This window comes from Crocodylus porosus, unplaced genomic scaffold (assembly GCF_001723895.1).
Source record: "Crocodylus porosus isolate Cpor-Errol unplaced genomic scaffold, CroPor_comp1, whole genome shotgun sequence".
NCBI lineage: Eukaryota > Metazoa > Chordata > Crocodylia > Crocodylidae > Crocodylus > Crocodylus porosus.
In genome coordinates, this window is record NW_017728911.1 from 1,786,178 (window position 1) to 1,811,221 (window position 25,044).

Below are 25,044 nucleotides of genomic sequence, written 5' to 3' on the forward strand. Positions count from 1 at the left end.
GGGAGTCTCATCTCTTGCCAAAACTGAATCCTGACATTAAGACATTTAATATCTTATGTCTGATAAATGCATGAAGAAAGAAACACCTAACAGCACTGCAGATCTGACAGAGGCTTCAGCTGCAGATGCCCAAAAAGAGGATACATTTTGAGTGCAAATACATTTAAAAGGAAGGGGTGGGGGTGGAAAATGTCTCTTCAGACAACAAAATCCAGTTCATAACTCAACCTAAAACAATGCACAGTGCACATTCCACCTACATGTATTGTAAAACAGACTACTGAAAGGCTGGAAAATAAGGGGGAGTCCAGCAGTCTCAGTAAAGACTTCTGCTATTTCAGCCCTGCCATCTCAATGCTTAATGAACACGGCTTACAGTTCTGTCAGTGCTGTGGTATTAGCAGTCCCAAACTAACAGGCTTCCCACATTTTCAAGGCATTCAATAATGGCCCTGAAACTATCAGAAGCTGTGAAAATGAAGGGAGCTAGCCAGTTTGGGGATTGCTAACACCCCAGCATTGACAGCCCTGGATGCTTACCTAAGGAGCATATTTCATATTAAGTTTGGAACAGGTACATACATAGCTTTTTCCAGCCCCAAGGTTTAGGCACTTAAAAGGGAGTAGATACTATTTAGAGACCCTATGACTTGCATATGATTATGAAAACAACTAAGCAATTCCTTAGCAGTCCTGAAATCCTTCCTTTGTGTCAAGTAAAATTTTGGAATTCGCAGTCACCTATCTCTTCTCTTGCACACAAATGGCATTTACACAAGTATATGTTCCTCTGCTATATGGAGTAAAGTGGGAAACCCCAGGAAGTAAGAAAATCTGTCTTGTCTTTTGCGATAAAGTATAGGAGTGAATGCAATGACACTCTCTTTTTTAAAGAAGAAGAGATAATCTAGGGTCAGTGAAATGAATGTTCATAGTTCCTAGCCATTGAATAGATCCTTTCTAAAGGTAAAGCACAGGGAAAAAGAGATATCTTACTCCTGAAAAGAAAGAAGCAAACTTGTAGCTGAAATACCCCATCTGATACCAGTTAAAGAACGACTTTTACTTGGGCTTTGCAAAAGAAAGCACTTAGACGGGGCAAGCCACTAAACCTCATAGATCCTCAGAATCTCGACTATCAAGCAGTTTCCCTGGAGGTGCTTGTTAATGCCTATCAGTATGCCCATGCTACCAGCTTGAGATCAGAAGAACTGGCAACAGCAACTTTGATAGAGGAAATGCAATTACTTCTAATCCATGCAGAGGTGTACCACAGGTGAAGGCCTGTGGCCGTCTAAAAACCACACCTTTGTCTTCTCCCATTAGATTCTTCACACAAACACGTAAATAAAAAGGCAAAAGCATCAAAATTTCTTCTTCATGATCCATAGGGACATTTGCACTCATTCTTCTTGAATGCATGTCTGGGAAAAGAATCGTGGCAACCATCTGGACTAGAAAGGGATAGTTCTGAGCTTACAGTGTGCATCCCTCTTGTTTCAATTAACAGTCCTTATGAATATCCTGCTGTTGCTTTTCAACTGTGCTCAGACAAGCTTAAAGGAGTGAAGATGACTTCTGGCCAGAGCTGAAAATATTGAATCCCTTAACAACCTGGCAGTTACCATTTCTCCCCTATCTACTGAAAAGTGTGATGGTGGTTTTTCACTCTGAAGCCAGGAAGCTAGGGTGGAGGCCGGAAGCCTGGTGGCCCATCTGACAAACAATCATTGTATGCCTAGTAAACAACCATTTCCATCAAGCAAACATCTGAAGGTGTAACGCCTACAGCATGATATCCCTGCTGGCTTTCTTACATGGTCTTCCTTTCGTTTGGATGGCAAGAGCGGGAGAGGAACTGGTAGGCTGGGTAGTGGAAGTCCGGATGTATAAGTCCTGTTTGTGCAGACATCAGTGTCCTTAGCAGGAATGAGATGCTTTGGTATAAAAGTGCTATAAAAGTGAAGGGGAAATAAGATGGATTGGCAGTGTTCCTCGTTCATGTTTTCACAGATGAGCTTTGGGGCAGCCAAAGCAGTTAAGTTTGGGGTGGGGGTATGTGCATGCATCAGAAAGCCGCTTGGTGGTTTTCTCCAAGTATTTCTCCAAGCTTGGGTGTTTATCTGGAAATCACAACAGTGTTCACGAAGAAGATGTACTTGAAAATAAGAACATGAAAATGTTAACTATAAGGAATGAAAAAGACTGTGCCTGAATAGATGCTGTTTTATAGCAGCTGTGGGAAGAATAAATGCTGATCCACCTTTTCTTCATTCCTTTTGGTCAAATCCAGTATGCTGAAGTGGAGGTAATGAAAGGAAACGCTCCTTTTTTGTTGTACTTCCTACTTTCCTATGATTATTTCCAGTCTGGGTTCTGGGTACTGTGACTCAGAGTGAGGTGCTAACTCACATATTCCAGGAGGTTCAGGGCTCCCCCTCTTGCTACATCCCCAGAATCCATAGAGGCACATACAGCCTGCTCATTCGCCTTTTGGGAAGAGACCTCCATTAAACAGAATTGGCCATCTACTTGCAGTGGGACTCTAAAGGGCTAAAGAGCATGGCATGGAAGACAGACTGAACAACACTAGCTGCACCACAAATGTAAGACAGAGTGGTCCTAGCTCTATTCCTCTGGAGTAAGAGTCAAATATGCAGCATTCTCTGGGTCAGCGCTGCCTCTGGCATTGCTCCAGTATATTTTCAGACTCACAAATTCCTACCTATAGGACTCCATCTTGCCTGACCAAGACAGAGTGAAAAGGCCTAAATTATAAGGTAACATGTAGCTAGTATGAGCACACTGAATACAGAGCCAAGAAAACGCATCAGATGGTTTCACAGCAAAACGAGTGGCAAAACAGGAGGAGTGAGGGGACAGTGATGGATTAGTTCTGACGCTGTGTAGAGATGCATAGCAATACAATTTCCTGCTGAGAAACAGATCTCCAATTTTAGAATTCAATACCCAAGTTTTATAAAGCAGACCATGGTGAGGCAATGTCATCTGAAGCCTTCAGCCATGAACGCAGGTTCTTGGGCAGAGCTCTCCTCTGTCTTCTTCATCTATTTTAGGGTCCTTATTTTCTTTTACTTCTGCAGAGGAGGACTGGGAGAGAGCTGCAAGCCTCAAGCATCTATCCCATGCATCTTGCATGACAGATGGGGAAGATACAGGAAGTGGGTGGATTGGTGCTTTTATAAATGAACATCATGCACAGCTCCTTTCCTGGATTGCTGGTACATGACTGAATACCATTCTCCCCAGGATATGAGAAAAGCTGATACAATGCCTTTAAAGCATTTATAAAAGCACTTCCAACCCTCACTCCCCCTAGGGAGCTTTCCTTTATACTGACCATAGATTCAAACACATTCCTAACATCAAAGGATTTATCAGATTCACTAAGATTTTGCACTGTTCAATGCTAACAAGGACCTAACAATAAAATGACTGCTCAGTAGGGATGACACTGTCTTGAGGCAAATTTCCATCTACTGTGTAGTAGGTTAGGGATGTTACTATGTTTATAATAATGAAGATCCATAGTACATTTTAAATAATTTATTTCTTTCATTAAAGGAATAGCTAATACTTTGGATTTCCACATTCAATACGTGTGATAAATGCCTGGGTATTTTTCCATTCACCTATGGGGAAAATCTTAACCTTTTTGTATTTCATCACTTTGATCAGAATTTTTCATAACCTGAAGTGCTCTTTTGAATAATGAGCTTGTGGTATCATCTTATATTTTGTTCTTTTTAGTGACTTGTTTGTCCCATGTCTGCACAGTATGTTAAAATGAGAATAAGATTATCATTCCCAGAAATGCAAAATGCACAGAAGGGAAATATTTTATGAGCTGCAGAAATAACAAGATAAAGCTGTACAAAAAAATGTCATAACTTAATTTTACATCAGCCAGGAAAAGAAGCATTTTTACTCCAGCGTCAATCTAAAGCTATGTTAAAACCTGTATAACCAGTACCCTAGGCAGCTTATTAATCTAAAAAAAAGTGTCACTTGCAACTGTAAAAATAAGTATGTATGAGATGAATGCAAGCTGAATTAAAAGCAACTGCTGCAAGAGCTCACTAAAACATTTCTACATGGTACCACTTTCTGGCTCAATATAAGAGGACTAAATACTTTAAAAGAACTCTGAACCTAATAACCCAGTAGAGAAAAGCTGTGGTCTTAATACAGCTGTGTTTCCACTGTAGAGAAAGAGACAAAGGCTTTGGGGAATGAAAGGTAGGTGGGCTTTTAATGTAAAAACTTCTGTTGATTTGCTTGTGGCTTTGACTACAAAAAATGTATTCATCAACTGCATAAACAATTATTCTTTGAGCACAGGCTCAGCGATATGAGTGGGAAGCACATAAGCACTTCCCCATTCATAGGGCTATGCCAGTTGGGAGGCCAACTTATTCTAAGATGAGGTACTAAAACTGAACCTGTTCTCCAACCCTCATTTCCCTGTTTGGGCTCGTTTCTTCTCCCTCAGCTCCATTAGTTTCAGGAGGATGGACTAGTTTACTTAATTGGTTCTTTTCACCTCTAGCTTCTTCATGTATTAAATTCATGTATAAAGAATGCTGGACAATACTCATTCCATCCTTCAGAAAGAGCCTGAACCATCAGAGACTATCTTGAATTCAGAGACTGGTAAACTAGGTCCACGTCAGCAATTTTTTGTTGCTGTGGAATCCTGGGGGAAACATCAACATCAGTTCAAGATTTAAGGGACCAGTGTGAACTGCTTAAAGCATGACTGCAAATGCAACCATGAACTAGCCAAACAGCTAGAACAGTAAGCAATAGTATAACCTTAGGAGAATTTAGATTTACTAACTAATCCATTAGTTAAATATCTTTGCAGTTTATACTTGTATTTGCAACTGATGCTCACAGTTCAAAACAAAAAGATGTCTTGAATCAAATAGTCAGTTTTTCAAGAAAGATGATGATGTAACTTCATTGAACTTCTAGGAAATGACAAGTTCAGCCAGTACATCACCAAGAAAGTAGACTCCCAAAATACCTGCGGCACATATGGCTCATGGCTTGTAAATGAATGACTGCAGTAAGTTCTAACTCTCAGCAAGTTCTAACTCTAGGTTACCTACATAACAAATAGTTCTGGGAGTTGGCCAATGACAGCATCCACTATATGGTGATATGCAGAAAGACCTGAACGCATATATGACTCACTACCAACTCCTAGCCATTTAGTAAAACTACAGCAATAGCAATGTTAGATCACTTTTCCTGGCCTCCAAGTATGGAACAGCAACAGTTATTACAGTTATCAGCAACAGTTATTACAAAAAGGGAGAAGAATTACAAGTGGTACTTGGCAAAATTGAATTAAAAGCAAAAATATTTTAACATTACTGTGCTTAGCAGTGCTAAGATGATATCTTTTTTGTTTTACGCTGGATATTTAAAAATATTCTCTGCTGTATGAGTCTTTTTTCCCTTCTTTTTAAATAAACCCACAGACAAAATTAAGTTTCTGATACAGATGAACTGACTTAGGAAAAAAAAAAAAAATCAATCAGGATTCCAAGTCTTTTATTTACACTACTAATAAACTACTATGAGCTATGTAATTATCTATAAGTGCCACTTAGACTTAACTTACTTAGGAAATTCAATGGCTGAGTCTCTACCAGATTTTTTTTAAAGCTTGTCAAGGGTGGTAACAATGGAGGAAAATTTGAGGAAAAGTTTAGTATAAGATGATGCCTACAGGAAGAAGAAAACCTTTAACTCTCCCAGTTCTAGGATACTGCAGGAAGCGTATGGGAGAGCTTTGTAAGACGAAGCAAATATTTCTGAACCGCTAACATGCAAATGCTGTACTTACCGCACATATTTCTACAATGTGGGGAAAAGCCTTTTGATGTTGCATTTAGGCATCTCCTTATAATAGCTTTAAAATGTGCATTTTAGAAACCAAACTGCCCTTAAGGATTGTTTAAAGCAATGTTCCATGCTCTGTAGATGCTGTTTATGTAACGTGAAGGAGGAATATAAAGGCACAAAACTTAAAATACATCATTTTCATGTTCACCTTCAAGTTTGATCCCTTTTCCCTGAAAGCAACAAGGTAGGTCTGGAAACTGTATTATTTCAGTGTCTTTGTGAAGGGTCTGCAACTGAATGCGGATTTGATTTTTTTTTTTAAAGTGCAACAATTACATAGAGGTGTTTAATGAGCAACTAGCATTGTGGCATCTTGCAGGAGGCCCTATACATTGTTATAATGCTGCATCTCCATGCGCTGTTCCTTGTGGCAGGTGATGTTATGTTCCATGCTGCTGAACTCCCTTCTCCTCCCACAAGAGGAGTCCAGCCATAGCAATTAGTAACACAGGCAGAAGTGCCTGTTTTTTTTTTTCCATGCAGGACTAGTTTATTATGTAATAAACAGAGGAGTGAAAAGAAAATGGAGACCAAGTGCATTTCTGCCCACCCATTCTAAAAAGGACTCTGCCCTACAGCATCACAATTTTTCACATTTCAATGAAGGACCTCGCAAATATATTGGCACCTTCTCCAGTTGCAGTTAGCATCAAAAGATGATGTTACGAAAAGGGAAAGGGACTACATCTAGTTGCAAATGGGAGGTAAAATTCTAGCTATATCAGGCATCCTAAAATCACACTAGAAGTATTCCTACTGGTTCTCTGTGCTTGCCGTCGATGTTTTCATAGCCACCACAAAAATGAATGGTATGAAAAGTGTTGCCAATTTCAAAATCCTGTCTTCACAGAGCAACATGTGAAACTATCAGCAAAATGGTTCCAGGTTTAATTCATTAAACCTGGATACGCACACTGGGGTTTTTTGTCTAATTGGTTAACAGGATCGCAGAATCCAGAGAGTCCATTCAAGATCTTTGTACACTAAAACTCTGCCTGAGAATTTCTAGTAGGAAAGGACTAAAAAACAAATCCCTTCCTAAAAGTGTCCTGTAATTACTTAGGATGATCTCAGTGGGCTGCACGGGAATGCTCCTCGCTTGTATTTTTTTTCCCCACCTGCCCCCCAGAATGCACCTGGTCTCCATTTCCTAATGTGTGAGTGTCATGTCAGAGAGGATGGTGGGATATGGAGCCTTACTGTACTTCTCCTCCTTGCATCTCTGCAGGATCTCTAAGCTCCTCTGATGGACTGGGTGATGGAGAAAGCTAAAACTATCCACACTTTTCAAAACCGCACATGGCACTGCATCATCATGCCCTTGGGAAGTAAAATAAAAACAAAAAATGGAGAGAAGAGAAAGAGATTATATAAGCAGAAATCAGGAAAGAGTAAAGAACAATGCTGCCAACTGCCCTAGTGATACAAGAATAGTTCAAAAACCACATTTTCTTCCTTTTACACACCAAAACTGTTATCTGTAGCAGTTATAACATATAGCAGTGACACAGGTTAACTGCAGTTACCTCATGACAAAGCTTTATGACATCCCACATACGATAAGGGAATGGGATTGTTTTAGGTCATCCGAGTCTAAGGAAACTACACACTTACTGATTTGCATCTCTGCAGACTTGCATTATTAATTAGGCAATTCCTTGCCCTGTGATTGAGGGGGTCTGATTTGCATAGTGACTGTATAGTTTTTTCTTGTTAACTGCATAGCATACCATTATTCGGATAGTCTCAAGGCCGTTATTAGCCAGAGCACAATAATCTGTGTAATTACTCCCAGGTCATCTAAAAGACCACAAACCAAAACAACACAACTGTAATTATACAACTTTCTACTCTTACTAGCTACATTTCTAGAACTCCTTTTGTTTAAATTGAACCAAAGTTGGTTGACTTCATCATTCCCCCGCCTGTGTTCATGAAGAGGTCACCGCAAATTCTGGCCTGCCCCACTGCGTTACCTCGGATATTTCCAGTTAAAATGAAATACGAGATGCTTAACATCAAGGAAGGGAGAGGGGGCACATTCAACTTTCTTCACACGCTGAGAAACAGGGAGATTTCAGAAAGACTAAAGTATAAAAACTGAGAAAGACTGAATCTAGAATGGGTTGAGGTCAGAAGTTAAGGTGAACGTCTTTGTGAGGACATCTGGGGCAGTCTCTGTTGATTTAGGAATGGCTCTATAATGAAATAAAAGCTCTACAGTGTATCGTCACGTAAAGAGGAAGTACCAACAAATAATCCTTTAAATGAATGAGCAATAGGGGATTATACTCTGGGATATGTCATGCTCCCATTTAAGATGTGATGAGGTCACTGACAAGTTATCTTATGTCAGTATAATATAGTGTAGCGTTTAAAGCTGCTGCATTAAAATATCAACCCCCGCTCCTCCCCCTGCCCCTCCAATGCACACAATCTGAACCTTTTAGAGGAACGCTGCCAACTATTCTTTTTCTGAAGTTTGGCTACCATTCATTTTGTATTGCCCATTGGAAAGCTTGAAGATTTGCTTCGTCTTATCTGTGTGATTCTCTTTTGTCCACTTCACCATTCACGAATTAGCATTACAACTTTATCTCAGCCAAGCTAGAAATAACCCTTGTTAGCTGAATACTGTGGAAGAGCCAGCAGAGGGAGACTAAGAGTTAGGAGCACAAATCCTTTAATCAGGCGTAGGATCTATGCTCTTGTCCAACTTGCTCAAAATAAGGGGAGAAAACAAAAACTTGCAGAAAAACCACAGGAAGATTTATTGACTTTCATCCATAGGTGTATGCAAATTACCTCAAAACAATGCCTTTTTTCCTTAAAATCTTTAATGAGGTGTTACAATCCAAGGCAATAAATGAACGTGGAAGTACCTTCCATTAGATTACAAGTATCTCATAACCAGTCAAATTTGCATCCTAAATGCCTTGACAATGTCCCTCTAATAAAGTTCGTTATGATTCAAGAAAAAACAAACCCAAATGTGTGCTTTTCATTTAGAATTTAACCTGACAGATAGAAAACTCAATTAGGAAACAACAAAGAAAATACAATTCCCAGAAAGATTTCTCCCTGCAGCCGCCTGCATCTTAACCAGTCTGATAGTTCTTTTAGTTTTTAATTCAGAAAGGGGAAAGGGTTGGCAGCACTGTAAGAAACACCTATTGGACCAGAAGAGAAATGTATCCAACAAAATTCAGACAATTACACTGATTTGCTTCTACTCATCTCACTTGCAAACAAAAATGGCTACGAGCTAAACTACAGGACTATGATGTGTGCACAAAGAAAAAGGAAAGCTTCAGAGGGCAGGAATGAAGAGCATAGTTATTAACCCGGCAGCAACAATATTGGAAGCAAAGCACAAAGGTGTTTATATGCTGCTATTGAACATCTATGACACAAAGAAGTATGGAAAGCAGGAAGGAAAAGAAGCAAAAATGAGGTTTTGCAAAGCCTGTTATAAAGAGGGCTGAGATTTTTCATGAAAACCCCCATTTTGGTACCACTACCATCACTATAATAAACCTTCAGACAAGTATATTATTTCTGGCCTAACAAGGAAAAAGTCCCCAAATCCTGCAGACTCCAGAGCAGAAATATGCAGCATTTTCAGAACATCCTTTAAAACTGGGTTTTTATTGCATCTGTCTGAGAAATCACAGGAGAGCTAGACAAAGCTACCAGAGACCATAAAGCAGCATGCTATCTTAAAAAAGATGTAATATTAAGTAGTATGTTTGATTGCACGGGGTAATATTGAGTGTGGGGGACACACGGGGGAATGTTATCCACTAACATTTCTTTGTTGTACCAGGTGCATTTGGTTCATATTAATTAAAGCCAGCAAGAATTAGTTGGAAAAGACACCTGAAAAACAGATGCAATCCTTAGAGAGGAGTGCTGTTTTATGGGACAGCTATCAAGACAGGTTAATTTCAGGGCCTAAAAGCAGGAGTGCTCCTTTAACAATTCAGAGGCAGCAGTTGCCATAAATTCATTCACTGGATTATCAGAGGGGATTCTTGTATGTTATTTCATATAGCAGTGGACAGGCACCAGCCTCCAGTAACCAAGTATGTCACATAGCATTAAGGGTTACAATCTTTTGGGAGCTAATGTACCAGTTTGCAAGACACAGCCGCACAACAGCGACATGTACCTTCTATTTAGCGATACCCCTGTTAGAACTTCATATAATTTGGGTTAAGCCAAAGCTTCGTCATAGGTTGGTTTGGATAACTGAATGGGAGGTGAGGACAGGGCCTCATTGTTAAGGAAGTGCTAAGTACAAAAGCCTGCAGCATCAACGATTGGGGACCAAAACTAACAAATTCTCAAGACAGTAGTCCCAAAGCTTGCTTATTTTATCATGTCAGAGCTGTTCAGTGCCCAGAGCAGCAGATACCACTGACATGCTCTATGCTGGAACTAATTTTTAAAATATTCTTGACAAAAGAAGAGATTTCACAGGCACAGAAAGAAAGAAAAAAGATCAACACCACAAGAGATCGGAGATGCTGCCAGCGGATCACCGTTCCCTCCTTGGCATGAATGCTGACACTACAGCTTAACAATGTTGGCTAGCTTCATTGCTTGTTAGGATAGCATGTAAAGGCACCAGCTGAGATCGATGCCTCATAATATGTTCTTCCTATTTCCAATGAATATTTCTATTCACAGCAGGTGTAGGCCTAAATAATACAGTTAAAAAAAATCATTAACATGTGAAAGTGCCACCCTGCCAGTAGCTTATCTGGAGCAGGGTGAGAGGGGCAACTACTGGGTTGGCAGCAGTGACAGCCAATCTTGTGCCCAAACTGCCTGTCCAATTAGCCCCCAAGGATGGTGCCCTGCTTGTCCACCTCAGTGCTACTGGCACTGAGTTCTCACAGAAGTATGAGAAGTCTTTTAAGCAGTGATACGCTGCTTATTCCTGCCATGATGGGGGGGAAAAAAATCAAAACTCCCAGAACTGCCCGAAAACCTAAAATTGTTCTTTTATACATGAACGACCAGTTCTCAACCAAGGTGCCATGGCACACTGGGTGCCTTGCGATCCTATCGGGGTGATGTGAGGGGGCACACAGCATTAGCACTGTTAGGTGTGCAAACATGATTCACACGAGAAACCCAAAGATTTCAAAGAGGAATCCGTAGTCTTAAAAACCATTCTGCCCTATTGTGGTTTCCACTCTTTGCAACAGAAAAACTGCTGTATTACAAGGGAGTTCAACCTTTGGCCCACAGGCCAAATGCAGCCCCCCAGAGCCATTGCATCTGGCCCACAGGGCTTGCTATGCAGTGGGAAATTTGGTGGCAGGGGAGTAGTGGCCATTAAAACCGCTACCCTCCCCCTTGCCAAATCTTCAAACCCCAAGTTCTGCCCTATTGGTCACGCCAGGTCACACCTCTTTCCCTCCCCTCCTTCTGGATCAGGGGCCAGGCAATGCCGCTTCCCCCCAAACAGGGCCAGGCTGGGGCAAAGCCATGTCTCCTTTTCTCCCACAGGTCCGGGTTGGAGCCAGGCCATGGCCCCTTTCCACACCGGGCTGAGCCACACTTCCTTTCCCCTGTGGGGCTGGGTGGCGGCTGCGCTGCACCACGAATGCCTCCAAGTGGCTGGATGCTGCCAGGACTGAGCCAGCCCTGGTGCCGGATTGGGACCACTATTGGGATCCAGCCCAAGGATGGATGGGGCACTGCCCATCCAACCTGCTGGGCAAAAATGTTGAGCATAGCTGCTCTATTGTCTTTTGATTACAGAAAAATAAGTGAAAACTAAGAGCTGGCATTTTCTGAAGGGGGCCTCGAGTCTATCCAGGGGTGCTGCCTTGAGTCTAAAAGGTTGAGAATCACTGATCTACACATTGCTATATAGCTATATCGCTGACCCAATCTAGAGAGTAACTATTAAAGGACTCTAAAATGGCAGAAGTGATTGCAGAAGACAGAGAAGCTGAAGCTGAAGCAGGGGTTGAAATTAGCAGGGCAGTGTTTGAAATAGCTCTTGCTGGCAGAGTTTTAGCATATTTATTATTAATTTCTTAGGCAGCTTGCTATAGCCCAGCCAGCTATCCAGCTGGGATTCATAAAGCAATTTAAAAAAATACTAGGGAAAGACAGAAACATTTTATAAAGGAGCAGTGGGTTGCACATGATTTCCTTTCACCCCCACCCCTTGATGCTAACATGGGATCTCAAGGAAGTCCCTCGTCTAATGACTGTTCATCACAGAGGCTTCACAAGCAAAATTGCTCTTCCTTGTGCCTCTCAGAATTACAAAGGACATTGTGGAACTTTTCATTTTCTCAACCCTGCATTGATACGTAAGAAAGTCTCAGGCTCATTTATCAGAAGTGTCTTTTCTATTATTCATTTGGGGCTGTTCCTCTCTCAACTATGCTTAACAGCTGAATGCTGGTTTTGTTTCCTGCTGTTTTGGGGGAATCTGACCCAGAGGCTTAGATATTATTCTCATAAGCACAGAAGCTTGTGTCTTCTTATGTGGATGGCTTTTCATATCCATATATTTTTTCCCTGAATTTATTTGATGCATATCTTTTCACATTCCCAACTAAAGCAATGTAAAGACTAGTTCCATGCTTAATTTTAATTCTGTACTGACATTTCCCTGCCCATGTTCTAATTCCATCATGAATTTCAAGCCCTCCTATGCTCAGAAATTAATAGTAATAGCCTGTACCTGTCTTTCAGGAATTGCTTTACATAAAAAAAATGTTCTACAAGCACAGCCAAGAATTGCCTACCACAGCATGATGATGCACCATTACTTTCATTTAATTTACTGCCCCCCCGTTCTGCATGAAAGTGAGTAGGTGGTTCTAGCTGATCGCTCAGCAATGAATTTTTGCTAGACAGGAGAATACTCTCTCTTTCAGCTCACAGGGTGAACAGTTTGAAAAATTGCAAAGGGAAATGCTATTTTTTTTGCATTTTTAAGCTTCCTGCTAACAGCCAAAAAACAGAGTTCCCTTATTTTTGCTTCATAATGTTACGTTTCCATTACAATATCATACACTTTTCCATATGAAGACATCTACCAAAGGCAGAATTCAAAGAGCATCAAGACGAAAAACCTTCTTTCCAAACTGTGTGGCATATGTTACTGGATCTGTAAAGTGCCATGCTTTTCAGAATCAAACCCACCCATAGCAATTCATGATCTCCTAGGCATATTTGTCAGAAACAGGGGGGACAGGTATAAGCCAATTAACAGTGAAATACACAAAATCAGGGATTGTTGATAAGTCTGCCTTAAAAATGGGCATGTGTGTAGAATTCCAAGATCTGCAACTTACCAGTTTTCTTCTCAATATATCGTTTTCCAGCTTCTCGAAAAGCGACCATAGCCCTGAAAAAAGCTCTGAGGACTGCCCAGCGGAATACAGCCACTGGATCAATCCCTATCATCCCACAGATGAAGGCATTCTTGCTGCTTCTCAGTAGGGCTACGATGTCTGGACGCATATGATCTGTATTTTTCTCCCGGAAATCCTAAGTAGAGAGGGGAAAAAAGGCAGGGGCCTGGTAACCAGCATCCTGTAGTTCTGCATGCATGCAGGTTTGAAGTTTGACTATTCTTGCAAGACAAATATTTGTTCAGGAATTTCTCACCATTCTTCTTCATCTGATAGTTCATAATATTTTCTTGCTCTGAAAAACTCTCTCATCCTAACCCCATTGGTTCTATAAAGCAGACATTTTTAAAACTGGTGCTTGACTTTGCAAACTTTTAATGTCATTCTGGTACGCGTTTAAGCACCACAGCCACTGCCAACTATGCCATTTTCTGGAAAAACAGGTCTAGATGTCAAACGGTAGTGTAGAGGAGAGGACTTAATATTCATGTTGATGTGAATGTATACGAGGTCAGTTATGAAATAATGTGCAAGGGCGTTTTAAAAATGCCTAAGGACATTAGACTTCTAATTAATTTACGTACTTGAAAACAGTTATTTAATAAAAAACATCTGATGTGAAAGATAATGCAATTGACTATTTACCAAACAAATCACAGCTTTTCCCCAAAATCAAGTTGCTGGAAATTGGCATGTGCATTCTAAATGAGGAAATACAGTAATAGCAGTGTCTGCCACTGCCAGAGGAAAACAAAAGTAATGCTGCAGTTCTGCATGTTGGGCTCCATAGCTGCTGACTTGGATACTTTCTCTCTCCCCAACCCCTCCCACAGAGTGCTATAGAAGCTATTACTCAGTAACTGCGACTTACCAGTATTTTTAAGGAAAGATTTTTTTTTTCATTCTACCTTTCAAAAACAAGGGATGACTAACTTAGGGACACACTATATGTGAAAAAATATGGTATTTCTAATATGTACTATGTGAAAAATTCTGTTTGAGGAGCTCAAGAAACACGGCTCAAGAGTTCGGCAAAGCGATGCAATCCACTTTTCCTAGACACAAGGCACCACATCTGTATGGGGTTGGTACAGTTTAATTGAGATGAGGTGTTCTTTTAGCAGAAAATCATTTGAATTGACAGCTGGCAATTTAGAGCATCAGACAAGTTAGACTGACCTAGAAGGAAATCTCAACAAGCAAGGAATCTTTGTAAATTGTATGCTTTGGTGTTTCAGCACACACCTTCTACATACATTTTGATGAAGTACAAAAGGTTTTGTTTTATACAAGGATTGAATAGATTAGATCTCTGCAAGGTTACTGGGCAGGGGGGGGAGGGGGGGGATGGAAAAGGGCCATACTACACAACATACCTGGATTCCTTCACTTCAAGACAAAGGAAGGAAGAAAAATACTACCAGATATAACAAGAGTGATAATTTTGGGATCTGGCCCCAGTGTTTTCAATGCATAAGCCAGGGGAGAAAGTAGGCAGGTACCAAAGTGGCTCTGTATCACTTCCCAAATGGCTTTGGCATCAGGGAAGAAGCAGCAAGAGGAACCACACTGGAATATCAGAAGCAGAAAGCCTATGGATCCACTGTTGCTGCAACTGAGGAAAAATACTTGCTGCTTGCATACAACAATTTGAGATGACCACAAAGCCCATGCAAGCAACAGAGTAGCAATCCAAAAAAGAAAAAAGAGTTCATATTCCAGTGCACTCCATTGCAAAACCCTGAATATATCAGCAAATGAGCTGAGAAAAACCATGAAGCGCCAACCACAGCAAAACTGTTCTGGTAACCTTCTGTATCATCTAGTAGCTCTGGCTGTAACAAGGAAAGCATTTCATCATGACCCTGATAGCTAAACTTTCTGATGTCACACATGGTGAAACATAAGCAGCGATGGATTGATTTGTTCCTAACTTGACCCCAAGTTCAATGAAATCCAGAAACGTGGAGGTATTGCCCCCGAAGTGCCCTAAGTACTTTTAGACAATTTTGATCACTGTCATCTTTTATTTAAAGGAGTTTCAACTTGGACTCTGGGAACAGGTATGAGGTATCAGGAGGGAGAGTGGTCACATCGTGATAGGAAAAGTGTTACAGTACAGCAAAGGTTGAGAACCACTGATCTATGTATGTGTAATACATAAAGTGTAGTAGACACTGTACAGACAACGACAGTTCTTGTTGCAACAAAACCATAATCTAAGGTCTATTTTCTGCAAAGATGTACGCATGTGGTTAACTTTACGCACTAAATTATCCTATAGGACAGTTAATCTTAGGTCCCAGGTGCAAGCTTTGGCCTTTCATTTTATCCTCCACATTCATCCCCAAATAACTTTGTAGATGTGCCCTGTGCTCTCCATTATTGTGTCCGCCTAAATAACACTCACAGGTTAGCAACTATAGTTTGCTTAAATCCAGGACATTATATTGGCACTATTCTCTGCATTACAACCATCATATTGTATAATGTCCCCCATATAATAAACCAAATTAATCCCTACTGCCTTCTTCCTCCCCTTACTTCTAGCTACATCTCTGCTTCCTACTGAACATTTTTCTTCCAAATGTGAACTCTTCCCTCCCACCCACTCTTTTTCCACTCATCAAATCGCTTCCAAAAAGTTTTAGGAATAAATCATTTCTTCTGAACTGTACCTCACAGTAAAACAAAACTGACCTATTTTTACCTGTCTGTGCTCATACCCTTGGCACACTGGTTTCCAGTTTAGCTTGTAAGCATTTCAACTAATGTGTCAGTGAACAGCCATTGTGACTAACCTTCACACCATATTTCACTTTTCCAGCATAGTGCTTTATGATAAAAGCAGGCTCCATCACAGCTGGAAATTCAATGTAAGAGTTCCCCTCATGCTGACGTTTAAACTTGTCCAGTAGCGTCTGGTTTGTCGCTTGTGGAAAACTGAATAAAAAGGAAAAAAATTGAAGGCAGTTGTGAAGTCAGTCAAATCGAAAAACCCCACACCCTTATTGATAGACTATAAATTGGTAATAAGGAACATCCTGCTTTTCTTTTGCTGCAGTGACAGGTATTATACCAGCACTGATCTGCACTGGGTGTTTTTATGTGATATATTCGCTGGTAAGGCATTATGCAATATACATGTTTTCAGATGAAACTTCCAATTGCAGATACCTGGTACAATTAATTGGGTCCAGAATCAGTCAATTACACGAGCATAATTAAGCCCAGAGTTAGTTATGGGCAATAAATGCATTCAGAGTAAGGTGTTAAATCTCAACACCAGCAGATTCTCCCTATACCTGAAGAAGGGTGCTTGTGCCCAAAAGCTTGTAAAGAACAATTTTTCCAACTATTCAGTTGGTCTAATAAAAGATATCACATTTACCCAAATAACTTTGTTTGCCTGTGTCCGTAGACCAACATGGCTACAACCAACACCCCCAATACCTGCATTAATATGCACCTCAAATGCATTTCTCTTCAGCCTTCAGGCTCACAATGTAGACTGCATTGGTACATGGCATATCTATATATCTAGGAACAGTAGCCTTTATTTGCAGCCATACCTTTAGTATTTAAGCCTGATAGAGCCAAATAAGGAGGAAATATTAAAATGATTGAAGGAATGCAAAAAATAAATTCATAACGCCCATGTCCATCTCACACCAGTATCTCTCTTCTGAACTGAAGGGAGTTGCTCTCGATTTAAAGAATTATGAAGAGGGGAAGAAAATCAGAGCAACAACCAAGTGACAATTAACTAACGGCCCTTGGACATTGTGTATTAATTCCTTTTGACTGCAATGAACTGAAATTGAAAAAGACCCTTTGCCACATGTTACAAAAAGAGAAGAAAAAAAATGTAATTTTGTAAAACCTAATCTCATTTAACCTGTAGTTCAAAAATATTACCCTGACCTGGCCCCTGTATTTGTGTAGGGTCAGGATCCTTGGCCGGCAGATCTTTCCCTTGTTGTAGTGCTGACTTTCCCAATCTCCTGATCATTTAGGAATGCTCAGTATGTCATTTTTACTGCAGATCCTGAGGTCATGGGAGGAGGGTGGGGAGCGGGCAGGAGAACAGAGGTAGGTGAGCTGCCTGCCATGGATCAGGAGGGCCACTGTAGGTCTTTGGAAGAAGAGAATGGGAATCTCTCAAGTTAGAAGGTGGGCCCCATGCTTTATCACTTGGTAGGAGAAGCTGTGCTACTTAAAAAACAATATGGGAGGAACTTTGCAAATACATTCCTATTGAAGATCTTTACAATTTAGAAATTTACATTCAATAGATTTAGGCTACACATTCCATGAGGCAGCCTTATAGACTGTCTGCATGGGAAGACAAGCAGAATTAACTAACACTGTGATTTTAAAATGCACTGAATCCCTGTGTGCATGCACACTCATTTAGAAATAAAATAACCTTAGCTCACTTTGGCTTAAGTTTGGAAGCAAATGAATAAGGCCACTTTATTTCTTCATAACATTACTCACACTGGGGCTTAAGGCACTTCCATTTATCCACTTGAAAGTCATGCTTTTAATTAATTTGGTTTAATTAATTTGTCCCCAGGTAGACATGACCCAAGACAAAGACACGGCAGAAAAAAGGAGAGGGCTAAATAAAGGGTACTTTTGAGGTTCTTCCCCACAATGAGGATAATCTTTTAATACATAAAGCTATTAACTAAATATGTTAAAAGTATAGTATTTCTAAAAACTACTAGTCTTGCTGTCTTGGAAGCAAGAGGTTAAATTAGGCAAATAATTGGAAGGGCTTTGAAATGATGACTATGTAGAAACAGACATTAGGGATTTAACTTTCTCTCTAGAAAACATTACTGAGACAGATAAAACTTCAATTGTGAGACTGGTTTCTAAGCAAATAGTAAAAAGGTGAGAAAAGAATTTCAGATGCTTCCCCTTAGCAGTATCAAGCTAAATCATAATCTCTTTCTCATTTAAATTTTCCATCTGACTCTCAAACAATTTAGGTAAAACAATACAAAGTCTTCGGTTTGATGGACACTTAATAGCAGTCATTGTGCCCATCAAAACTGGTTCTTGCTCACTTGCTTTCCTCATCCAGCAGGTGGAGCAGGCCTGTTGGTTTCTTGCTGATTAGGTTTATGCAGCCAGAGTTATCTATATAGTCTATGTTGTGCCAGCTGATGCCTTCAGCTCTATATTCCTCCTAGAAAGAGAAAAAGCAAGAACTGAGTTATGCAAATAAACTGGTTTTGAGCTTGCACAAAAACCAGAAAATTTCCCAAATGAAAGAGAAAAGCTAGCTTAGAAGACAGATTTAAATGATGCAGCCAACAAATGAAGACACAAAGGAAAGTTTAAGGTGTTCAGCATGCCAAATCTTTCATGTGCACCCACAGAGAATTTTAATAGAACACCAAGAGATGTGTTCCCCAAACAAGAACAAAACCTGAACATAGATGCTTCAACATTTCTGCTGGACATTCAGACATAACATCTAAAAATTACAAGGAAGGGCTGGCTCTTGGGATGATCCTCCACCATGATGTTTTTCTTTGCACAAATTAAATACCACAGGACACCTTACAAATTCAAGCCCATGTAGTCTCTCAACTACTTTTAGGGCACAAAAGTGGCACTTTTAGATGGAAGAGATTGCCTTTGCATCTCAAAAGAAAAAGAATACTTATAAGCCTTTTTTCAAACAGCAAGATTTTTCAGCACAGAACATCACACCTACTGAAAAGGTACACGATGTACCCATCGCTCTTCCAGGTCTTCCTTTTTCTGCCTGGCTATTCCAGCATTGTCTGATATGCTTGCATTTCACTCACAGGTTGACTGCTCACATTTGGAGCCACCAAACCTTAGCGAAATAAACAGCCAACACAGCTCAGCAGGAGATATGAGCTACTTTGGTCTATTTATTTAGATAGGAAAGTAAAATAAAAAGCCTTACTGTTTCCTTGGGCCCTAGCAGCTTGGGAACATCCCACTCAGGACTGAAACATTGTCACAAATAAGAAATAATATCTAGCCTTTGATATCATTTGCAACATATCACAATCTCAGTAGCTATCCCCTGCTTTGGACAGTATTTTGCTGCTAGGTTTGATAACCAGCCATGATCTATCCCTTTATACATCTGGTATTGATAATGCTGGATGTTATGAAGGTGTGGGCACAGATCTTTAGCTGGTATAAAATCAGTTTTCTTTCATTGAGGCTCCAGCCTCCAGTTTATACTGGGAATAAGCAGAACAGATCCTTTTACAGGTCATATCCTCCACTTACTTACATCCAATAAGGGGCTGATTCCCCCACTTTTTGAAAAAAGAAATCTCCTTTAAATTACAAAGAGTATAAACCAGATTTTAAAATGAACCATTTACAGAACGCTGCTATATAAATAAATGCCAATGCATCTGGAGGGAAGTACATTTAGTCTTTTCATAAAGCATAATCTCCATCATATGTTAATGCAGTAACCTTTTACAAGCTATTTTCTCTCCATGGTAGGACACATACTTTAACTGCAAAGCGTGTGCATATGCAGCTGCATACAACAACAAAACAGCAGAGAATCCAGCCAAGTTTTTACTGTTCTGCTGTGAGAGGTTTGATGATGACAGGGCTAGTCACAGAAACAAACCTGCCATAATGCTCCCCGGCAGCACAAAATTTTATAGCCTTTCAGCTTGCTCGTATTGCTCTCTTATTAAAAAGGTATGCTTTGTTCCTATGCTTTCCATATTATCACACACATCTTTAAGAAAAGGAACTTAAGGTATATTTTAAAAGCTTTTTCTTAAAGGTGACCTGAACATTTTTTTTAAATGAATTTAAATTCAGTACTCAGAATTTAAATTTATGTACTGAAAAGCCTCCAGTAACCAATAAAGATCATTTAAAAATATTGACTTCAGGCCCAATGTACAGTCACTTAACTTCTCTCTAGCTAACAATGCATGAAGGTATTTCTACACGCACATACCTGCAGAGTTCAAAGCCTGAGAAGAACTGTGAACCCACCTAAACCTTCAGAAACAAACAATGGTCTTGTACTGTTCCCTTGAAAAATATGTATGGCCTGCCAATAACTCCTGATATAAAAGTGATAGAGACTATTAATTTATAACATCATGTACATACAAACCCGTACCATAGATGTATGTGTGTGTATATATATATATATATATCACACACACACACACACACACACACACCATCATATAGGAGTTGTTATACAAATATGTTAGGTCATTGGCACTTTTAACAATGATGATACAAGCCTATTAACGTACAAGATTTGCTTTGTTTTGTTCTGTTCTTAACAGAAGCTCATAAGATTAAAAATTTTTATACATAATTTTGGTTCAGTATTATGGATGCTCTCAGCCAACAGTTCAAGCTTGTAGATCTGTCCAGAGCTCCCAAACAATTGAAATTCAGCTTCCACATCCATTTATATTTGCCTTGCACTATTTGCAATGGGATTGGGGTTGGGGCAGGAAACAATTTTTCCATTTTATGAGCTAGTCCATAACTTGGAAAAGCAAACATTTCAAAATTTCCTGAAAACTGAAATTTTAAAAACAATTTAGTTCAGCTCAATTTAAATGTTTTCTCTGGGTTTCAAGGTATGTTTTTAAAACATAATATAAAAGCCAAAAGAAATTTCAGTGATATCCACTCTAAAATGAAACTGAAAAACCCTATTCTAAAAATATCAAGGGGTTTCATTTTGGCCTCATCATCATGCTTCATCTCTTTTTTATCTTGAAATGGAAATGCATTGAAATGGATATTGTTCTGCAAAATGTTCTGCTTTCAGTGAATTGGCATTTTCTGTCACTAGTTTGTCTTGCCAGAATATAAACCAGTGCTACCATTACCATGTTAATACAATCATAACAAAAGCAAAGTAATTAGACTAGACACAATAAGCTATAAGAACAATACACACAATGGATTTCAATGAAAAAAACCCACTGAAGGCAATGTTTGATGTTTTTATAACTGAAGATCCCTGTTCAGCGAATGGCGGAAACCATATTACAGCAAAGATATCCGAAATCAAAATACAAATTGCTTGTAAATTGCAGGTAAATCTCCCTTTCTTTTTCAATTTCAAAAAAAGGGCAACATATCCTGCAGACAAATAAGGAAGAAACTTCAACAGAAAAGCTCTGCCAACCTTGTTGGAACATATACTTCTTCACTAAGCTCAAGCTCTTCCTGTAAAAGTGCATAACATCATTTATTAGCCGCCTGCTTCTGACAGCAACTTAATCAGATGCAGCATGTATGACTTTCAGACGTCCACTCAGTGTGGGGGTTTTTCTACTGTACTCAGAGCTAAACAACGGTGGTATCTACCGAGGCATTTTGCTAAGAGAGAGGGAGAGTTTTAAGGTGACTAGTGCACATTACATAATCATGAAAAAGGTTTCAGCATAAAAAAATTGTGCATGAATAATACATAAAGACAGTTGCTCAGTATTCCCTGCAGAACAGTCCATCCTTAAACTACTTTGCAAACATTAGTTAACTAGTCCTCACAATATCTTAGTAAGGGGAATAAGTATTCTGTCTATTTTACACCAAGGGAAATTGAAGCGAGTGGCAAGATTGATTGGTTGAAAGTCAATAGCATGCTAAGAGAATGAGAAGTCAAGTGCTTCCTGGGTTTTGATTCTGTGCTCAGACACTAGCTCCTGTGACTGTGGTGTAAAGTATAAACTCAACGCAGGCACCTGCAAATTTGTGTTAAACCAGACAATGGCTCTAGACTAGGTGCCTGCAGCCTACGGGTGGAATCTACCCCTCCAAGGAATTGGATCCAGTCTGCAAAGCTGACTGCGGCACCAGTTTAGAAGTGGGAGACGTTGGGGGTAGATCAGCACTGAAGAGGATAAGGAAGCGGGAAGCAGCAGCATTACAGGTGGGAAAAGGGGGAGGAGGAGAATGGCAGCCTGCCTTTGGACTTAGCTTCATTAAACCGTCCTCCCAAAAGATGGTTAACCCCCTGCTCTAGACCCACGGGATTATAACAATGTAACCATTTGTGTTAAGTAATTAAATAATTTAAGTATATTTTAGGGGAAGGTTCCTTTAACCAATAAAAATGGAGTTTACCTCCACATAGGTTACAACAGATAGATCCCAACTACTGTTAAGAGAAAAGGAACTTTTTGGGGACATCTGGGAAAAAAAAATCACAGAGACTGTTCTCCCTATTTTAAATTAGATAAAGGGCACAGTTCACAGAGAACAGATTCTTGTCACCTACCACTCTAGCCATTTTTGCAGGAGGATGGGGAGGTCTGGTGAGGGGAAGAGCAATGGTTGCCATTTATGACTTCACTTACAAAAATGCAGCCTTGGCTCCTATTGGGATTGAAACTGTTGCCAAAGGCTCTTTGGAAGCAAGCCAAGATAAAGCAACAGTTCTGTAATGCATTTTTCATGTTCTTCTGGAACAACCTTTTCTATACAGCAGGACTTGCTCTCTGAGCTTCATAATATGGAAAGCATTCATTACACTTCCACCTTCTTAAAAAAAAAGCTGTGCATGAAGAAGTACGAGAGAGAAAAATTAACTAGAGTAAGAAAATAGGAAATATTTTTTTCTTGATCTTCAGAATACTGAATGAAACAGCTCCAAATAAAACCCAGATGAACTAGTAAGTTGTTAATAGCACTTGCTAAGTGCTGTTATGATCAGCTGACTTTTCCTATTAATCCTCTCTCTCTCTCTCTCTCGCTACCTTTTTAAAAAAAACTTTTCAAGTATTTTTATTGTGACTTATTAACACCTGATACTGGCACAATCAGGACTCTACAAAATTGATTTATTTTTTTTTTAAATAATCCAAACACTGAAATTTCCACAAGTCTGATATTAGGTACATAATTAGACAGTCCATTTGTCTTCTAGAAATAGTTTTAGTTCATATTTCTGTTCAGTTATTTAGTTCATTTTGATGTGACAAAAGTAACACAAACAAATTCTTTAAAAGTAGTGGCTAGTCATTTGGCATTTCTGGCCATTCTGAAACCAAACAGCTTAGAATTTCATGTGAATTTAGGGGTGAAAAGCATAGGTTGCCAACACTGAAAACCACAGTCCTGCTTATCTACAGATCTGCATAGCATAATTAAAAGCAATACAAGATGCTCCCTGCTACCTTATTTCCAGTAATCTCACCCACTGACCTAAATATGCCACTGGAGTGAGTACAGAGATCACTAGCTTAATGAATTCAGTTTTCCAGGATACTCCTCAGAGCAGTGCCTACAGTAGACATGGAAAGATGATGACACTGTGGTTAAGACACTGGGCTGGGACTTTGTTTATTTAGGTTCAAATCCAGCTCTGCCACAAGCTCCACGTGATCTGAAGCGAGTTACTCAAACTGGCTGCACCTCAGTTCTTCATCTATAAACCAATGGATAATAATAGTTCCTTTTCATCACTGCTTTTTTTTTTTTATAATGCAGCTTATTGTTTCACTGCTTTTCCTATTGTGCTTAATAAAGACTGTAGCTGCTACCATAAAATAGTATCTGAATGCCTACTGAAGTCCCTAACCAGGCTGCTTAAACTTCTTAATTTTGAAGCTGAAATTTTCCAGGTTTTCAGTCATTTGTATCCCCTTATTTTAAATAAATATCTAGACGCTAGATAAAATGTACTCAGTGCTTTCCCTAGAACATTTCTCTACGCTGCAACATGTAATGATAACAGGCTCCACTTTACAGTGCATATTACAATATCTGAAGTGATTGGTATTCTCTTGTCTAGATGGAGTTTCTTGCCCATTTCTGCACTACATCATATCTGCATTGCAAGCGAGTGAGTTTTGTAGAACACATGCATGGTCATGTTTTGAGTCATAAGAAAACTCATGATTTAACTGCATGGCTTTCTTGTTTTACTTAAAGGCACCGCTTTCATAAGCTTAGAAAAAGTGGTCAACACTCCTGCTTGCCGACAAAGTCTGAAAGTGGAAACAAAAGAGAACATTAAGCAAAGAGAGAGAAATAGAAAGAGCCTGACATATGGCATTTAAAAAAAAGTCAAGATTTTTTAAAAGTTAAATCTACTGATTGGTTGGGAGGTGGGGGGTTGTTTGTTTGTTTTTGGCTCATTTGGGGGTTTTTTGTGAGGGGAGGGGGTCTAAACTCATGAATATCTGAATGCTCTGTTTAGCCACTGTTTCCACTGATGCTGAGCCAAATCACAAATAGCTGCTGATCCGATAACGCATCAAATGAGAGAACTTATTTCAATTTTCAGCTTCATTTTGTTGATGCATTTTAATGGCATTCTGTGCAAATACCGTGTTTTTCTTGCTATAACACTCCTGAACAAAATACAAAACTTGTGTTTGAAAGGCAGAATAAAGGGGAAAACATCTTTGCCTGTTTCTGCAACAGAAGCCTCTGCTGGGAGTGGAGTGGGTGATGGAAGTCCACAGCCAGCAGCTAGGGACATCCACATGAAGCCCTGCTGTTACTTTTACTTTACTGTATTTCCTTGCTTATAATGTGCACCCCAATTTCCAGCAGCTGAATTTTGGGAAAAGATGCATGTTGTATGCAGGATAATATGGCAAAAATTCAACCAAACTTCTAAAATTAAAATATTCCAGTGTCGTTTTCTTAAAAAGTTGGAAGTAAAAGCAGCAGCTACATTTTTTTTTAAATCAATAAATGC

General features: G+C 39.6%; 1 protein-coding gene across 2 annotated transcripts in view; it reads right to left on the bottom strand.

The window, feature by feature from the left end:
- The window catches only part of MYO9A (myosin IXA), a 317,277-nt gene that overhangs the window by 67,234 nt on the left and 224,999 nt on the right, over positions 1-25,044 (bottom strand). For both annotated transcript variants that reach the window (XM_019533260.1, XM_019533261.1), the window contains exons 12-15: positions 18,407-18,528; positions 16,130-16,271; positions 13,269-13,464; positions 7,138-7,257 (exon numbers count right to left, since the gene is read on the bottom strand). In XM_019533260.1, the coding sequence (XP_019388805.1) occupies positions 7,138-7,257; positions 13,269-13,464; positions 16,130-16,271; positions 18,407-18,528 (580 nt within the window). The remainder of the gene's footprint in view (positions 1-7,137; positions 7,258-13,268; positions 13,465-16,129; positions 16,272-18,406; positions 18,529-25,044) is intronic.